The sequence below is a fragment of the Sceloporus occidentalis genome, unplaced genomic scaffold (assembly GCF_023333645.1).
Source record: "Sceloporus occidentalis isolate IW3139 unplaced genomic scaffold, rSceOcc1.0.p SCAF_89, whole genome shotgun sequence".
Lineage (NCBI taxonomy): Eukaryota > Metazoa > Chordata > Lepidosauria > Squamata > Phrynosomatidae > Sceloporus > Sceloporus occidentalis.
In genome coordinates this window covers 3,542,092-3,547,503 of record NW_028317069.1, presented here as the reverse complement: position 1 = coordinate 3,547,503, position 5,412 = coordinate 3,542,092, and the positions used below count along the sequence as shown (strand labels likewise).

Below are 5,412 nucleotides of genomic sequence, written 5' to 3'. Positions count from 1 at the left end.
ACCCTGTCAGGCTCCTGAAATAGTGGAACATAAGCCTGGTCTACTTCATGGAGAATCCAGCTTTGGGACCAAGGGGACCCTGGAGGGGAATGTCATTGTAAAACTATGGGCATTATAATTATTGGAATTGAGTGGCCCCAATAGTTCGAATAGCATTAACAGTTTCTAAATTTATATACATGTATTGCATTTTTTTTTTTTTAGTTTGGCTTTAGTTGGAAATAGTCTTGCAAATAGACCTAAATAGCGTATCTCCTGCGTGTTACTTTTGAGCGTGACCTGTGTGCATTTGAGGTTGCCAACAATCTTCTCCATTTACACAAATGCAGCTACCTGCCTCTGTTTTGTGGTTTTAGAGTGACCTATCACCAAGAGTATAATAGAAGTGATAAAAAAACATAGGAATAGATTAAATTCGATATAAAGAGAAGCTCCTTAAACACAAGGAACATTCTTCCTGGTCTATATTTTAACTGGCGCACACTCCTATGGTGTTCTCATGCCATAACCTTCTCTTCGATGCACTGTATCATACGGAAGGCCACCTTAAAATGTCCCGGGGACCTCTGGTGGTCAGATGACCTCAATACGATATTGACCAATCTACAGCGCCACCTGCTGGGCAGTTCGCAGTACTGTAGCTCAGTCCTCCAAACCACTTGTGAACCCTTTTATAAAAGAAAGAAACTCACTGTTAAGATGGTTAGTGCCTTCTTATTATCATTTATTCAAGATACAAAAGAATTACATCATTGGTCAATCACCTATGCAATTAAAACATCTCACAACTCATTTATTGTCTTTGAAGTCCATAAAATAAAAACAATTTTCTTGAATTTGATGAGTACCAGACTCTTGTAAATTATAAAAAGGGAATATACAGTATCCATTAGGACATGCTCATCAACACCTTAATTCACCTTAGCTCAGGAATGGGAAATCTTCTGCACTCAAGGAGGCTCTCACATTTTATCAAAGAGGCGCAAGTGTCGGCGCGTTTCACCTTGACCTGAGGTGAGTTGAAGGTGTTGACTGGCCCTTCTAAGCTAAGGGCCAGAAGAAGGTTTAGTGAATCCTTGAGAGAATATTTCAGTCGGGAAATTGCAACAATTCAGGGCAACGTGTCACATGTTGTTACGGAATTAAACTTCTATGTATCCCTAGTATGCTAATTAAAAAACATGTACAGAAAAAACTGTGCGGATTTTGTATTTTACAAAGGATGGTGGGATTCCAAAAAAATGAGTTATTAACAAAACGTCTTCTGGAATGTAAGTCTTTTGGGTAATCCCTTTATGTAAAAAGGTAAAGGTACAAAGGTATTTCAAACTCTTTGTATTCTGAGTTTCCCCAAATGTCAAAAAGTTGAGCTTCTACAGAATTCCACAGTGAATCTCCATGACCGGTCCCAGATCCTGGGGGGGGGAAGTCATGCTTAAGAAGTTGTTTGTCACCCCTGCACTAATGGTATGATCCAGCACAATCTCATCAGAGTTACAAAGTTACCGTTTCAATTGTTTTGCCTTTAAAAGTGTCTCTTAAAATCTATGTGTAAACAAAGACAAACCCTCTTTTCGCTGTAGAAAGAGGAAAATGTATATGCTGTTTAGCAGTTATTTTTGCCCTGAACAACCGCCCCATCTGTGGTTGAAGGGGGCATTTGGTGAATCTAATAAGCAGTGGTTTTGTTGCCCCTGAAGTATGGAACATTTGGCCTAGTCAGTTTTTATTAAGTGCCACTGGCACATATAATTATTATTCTTTTAATGTAATTATTATTTATTTATTCATTTTTTAAGTGTTTTCAGTTCGATATCCAAAATAATTGACTTGAAAGTTTTGTTTAATTTTGTAAATTCCGCATGAAAGGCCAGAAAAATGGGATTAAAAAATGGCTTTGATGTTTCCGTGTAAACTGAAAAGTAGGTGAGCAGGACGCTCTTCGATACCCCGCATCTTTTGGGTTTGACAGCGGATGGGCGGTGAATCACATGAGAGGGTAGCTGGCCAGGCTCGCGATACCACAGGCATTACCCTTGTCTCTTGCCATTAAAATATAACCCTTATTGCCCCACTCTTCACCCCAGCTGCAAAGACAAAATAGTACAATTACTTATTCGCCAAAGAATAAGACACATGCTATTTAAAATGCACGTTTAACAAAAAGATTACACAAAGCTATGAGGCACTGGAAAAAATACAGAACTAAGGGACATTTGGCTATAGAATGTGTGTCCTGAATCCGCCCGTCCTTCTTTCCTCCCTGGTGCCCCTTTTTTTTCTAGGAGCTCAGAATATTTATTGGGTTTGAGGGTATTACAGCCCCAATAATGTTTATCGATAATTCTTCTTAATGCCTCACTCAGTTCCATAAGTTACTTACCACTATATCTTATACACACCAGCAAGTCCAGCAATGTATTCATCCCCAGCACTACCCTGACCCTTTATCATATGCTGGCACTCGGCAATAAAGACACTGGCCATGAAGGGGGTGGCTGGGCAATCGGACCTGGGTAAGGACGTCAGCAGTGTCTGGGATACACAATCCTCCATAGTATAAATGGGTCAGCTGGGGGGGATCAGGCAAAATTGAGCCTAAGGTAAAAGCGTCCCTCTGACTGTTTGGGTATGTTTTAGGTATGCTTCCATTACTATACATTAAGTTACATTAATAATATTAATATATTAATAATTATTGCACATTCTATATTTTTAGTACGTTGTTTGAGAATGATTACCGCGGGGATCTGTTCCAAAATGTTCCTTACCTGTTCTTGACAATCCAGTGTTTCAAAGACTTTTGAACACCATACCCCACGACGAGAACAGCGTGATCAATAGAAGCGGGATCGCACTCTGCGTCGTAATACACACCTAAGCAAAGGCACCGATGAGAAAATAAAAATACATATATAATAGCCCTATAATACTGTAGTAGTGGTGAGGGGAGATAATCTCAATGTAATAATCTCATATCACAATGGTAGCCTCCTACATATGCAGGGCTTGAGGGAGCTCCCATACCTTTCTTGTAAAATGCAAAGGTGCCTAGACTTGCATCAATGCCTACGGAGATAGGTCCTACAGTCCCCACCGCCTTCATCAAAGCTTTCTCACTGCCTTCCTTCACGACCTTGAAGTTCTTAACTGTGGCTGCTCTCCCCGATGGGTCGTATCTGCATTCCTGGTCCTGCGGAAATTAAAACGTGCGATCGAAGCGGACATTTCACGACTCGCTTACTGGTCAATGACAAAGTCTGACTACTAGGTAATCAGCATCGGCGGAAGAGACCTTCCAATACTGCGTTTATTTGTTAGGAGGTTACATATCTTATCAAGAAATATTAAATATGTCCCTATAGCTCATCAGCTTGGAAAGCCTCACCGTTCCAATGTAAGGATATGCTTCCTCGGAATCAATGCCGTTGTTTGCTTTGACGTACTCGAACGCGTTGGTCATATAACCTCCTCCGCATCCATCATTCTTTTGCACGCAATCCACTAGGTTCTGGGGACTAAGGACCACAAGTGATCCTGTCTTTTTCTTCAGCTGCCCCTCCAAGGCCCCTACGGAGCTAAACGCCCAACAGGAACCACAGCTACCCTGGACAAAGAGCGGGAAAGTAGTCCAAAATTGAATGTACCATAAAACGAGTTCTGCAATTCTAGTTTGATAAGAAAAGGCTGAGGTGAACACTTAAAGAGCATTGCACAAAGAAATTAAAGGAAACTGAACTAGCAAGCCCTCGAACCATCACCTTTTTGTCATTTTGGAGGCCATATCCCTATATGATAATTAGAAGGACAAAAGAAACTACAAAACATTTAAAAGAAAAAATGTAACAACATTGCACATGGCCCATTATGATTGTACAAGGGAGAGTAAGGAGAAGGGAGATGAGATTTGGGCCGGTGTGTGAATATATATGAAGGAGGCCCAAGGTAGAGTTCTGCAAGATTCAGAGACCTTCTATAAATATATTACAGATCAATGGGGATTGCAGACCAAAAACCGATGATAATCCATACGGAACGGAGGCACGGCTTACATTTTAGGGTTCTCTGGGTTTTGCAGTAGAAATGCTGTTTCTGAGCCGCGTGCCTTCAAAATAATAGCTAATTCAACATGGTCACGTTGTCCAGAGACGACACGCCTCACATTATCATCACAAAGAGTTTCCTGAAGCTTTTACAGAGGCCAGCTTGGCTTTACTTAGGAAGACTAATTTGGGTTCTCCCAAGTTGTTCGATCTATGACGGGAACCAAGAGGAAAAACTGGTCGACTTGGTCTGCACTGAGCAATAAAATCCGGGGGGATACGCTATAACTCCATTTGGTTTGGTGAATAGATCACAAATGTGTGATTCCGTAAACATATTTCTGTTCCTACTGACATGCCCCAACTCAAAAACAGAAGCGGTGCAAAGTTACCTGGTTCCTGACCGGGGTTACATAACCTTTCTTCCGATAATCGATGGATGCCGGGAGTCCTTCGAGAACGTCGTCGCCATCAAAGGTGCCGTTCGTGGGCCTGTACCGTGGAGGGACTTTAAGTCCTGTCATCAGCTTCACAATCTCCTCGCTGGTCTGGGGACACAATGTATAATACATTTCTTCAAGATGCAAGCAAGTTATAAGTGGTTTATGTCCTTGATTTATCAACTCACCATGTCACCCAAGCGGTTCATCCCCAATTCATAAGTGTGCAGACCCAGCTCATACTGTTGATTATGGGTCGTGATTAATTTTAAATTTCTTTCCCAGATCTGACGTCTGTAATACTCATCTACCTGAGGACAAAGATTATATATTTATCATAATATAATATATATTAATATAATAATAATAATATATATTTACATAAAATAATGGAGTATTTCAGCCATTACAGGATTTGTTTTTTGTTCACTTTTCCCCCCCAAAACATTTATATTTATTTTTTTTACTTTTAAAAGGCAGAACCCTGTGGTTTTGTAGCGCCTCTCGGCATCCATAATTACCCGGCTGTTATATTGCTTTAGGTGAGCTTTTTTCCACGATTCCCACTCAAAATCCAGCGTGCCATTCTGATGCAGTCTGGCATTTACTAAGGGAATCGACAGGGCCAGGAGGTAAAACAGGTACATTCTGCAGAAAAAAAAATAGCAAGTGTTACGGATATTCCTTTATAGATCGGGAAATCCTGGAGAGGTCACATGTATGGGGGGGTCACAGACTAACCCCTGCCCAAAGAAAGAGAAAAGAGACCCAGAGATGGGGAAGCAGCCTTCCACTCGGAGACTCCAGGTCAATCCTGGCGAGCTCGCATGTATGGGGGGCGCAGATAGACTGAATTCTAACCCCAGCTCTCAGAGGCTTAGGAACCGGTTTGGTTCGTTGACCCAGTAATAGGAATCACGTGCCTTCTT

General features: G+C 41.3%; 1 protein-coding gene across 1 annotated transcript; it reads right to left on the bottom strand.

Moving 5' to 3' along the window:
* Positions 1-1,987: 1,987 nt before the first annotated feature.
* Positions 1,988-5,130, bottom strand: LOC149284751 (cathepsin K-like). The gene is made up of 7 exons (XM_089496268.1): positions 5,005-5,130; positions 4,672-4,794; positions 4,436-4,591; positions 3,389-3,607; positions 3,028-3,193; positions 2,772-2,877; positions 1,988-2,087 (listed from the first exon to the last, which is right to left on the bottom strand). Exons 1-7 carry the CDS (start codon positions 5,128-5,130, stop codon positions 1,988-1,990), a joined length of 996 nt encoding a protein of 331 aa, XP_089352394.1.
* Between the last annotated feature and the right edge of the window lie 282 nt (positions 5,131-5,412).

What these genes read in the sequence shown, in the direction of transcription:
- LOC149284751 (XM_089496268.1), bottom strand. Translation starts at nt 5,130, where the DNA reads ATGTACCTGTTTTACCTCCTGGCCCTGTCGATTCCCTTAGTAAATGCC. An exon ending in TAAAGCAATATAACAGCCGG is followed by an intron (nt 4,795 to 5,004) that starts GTAATTATGGAT and finishes CTTTGTCCTCAG; the next exon opens with GTAGATGAGTATTACAGACG. An exon ending in TAACCCCGGTCAGGAACCAG is followed by an intron (nt 3,608 to 4,435) that starts GTAACTTTGCAC and finishes CTCTTTGTCCAG; the next exon opens with GGTAGCTGTGGTTCCTGTTG.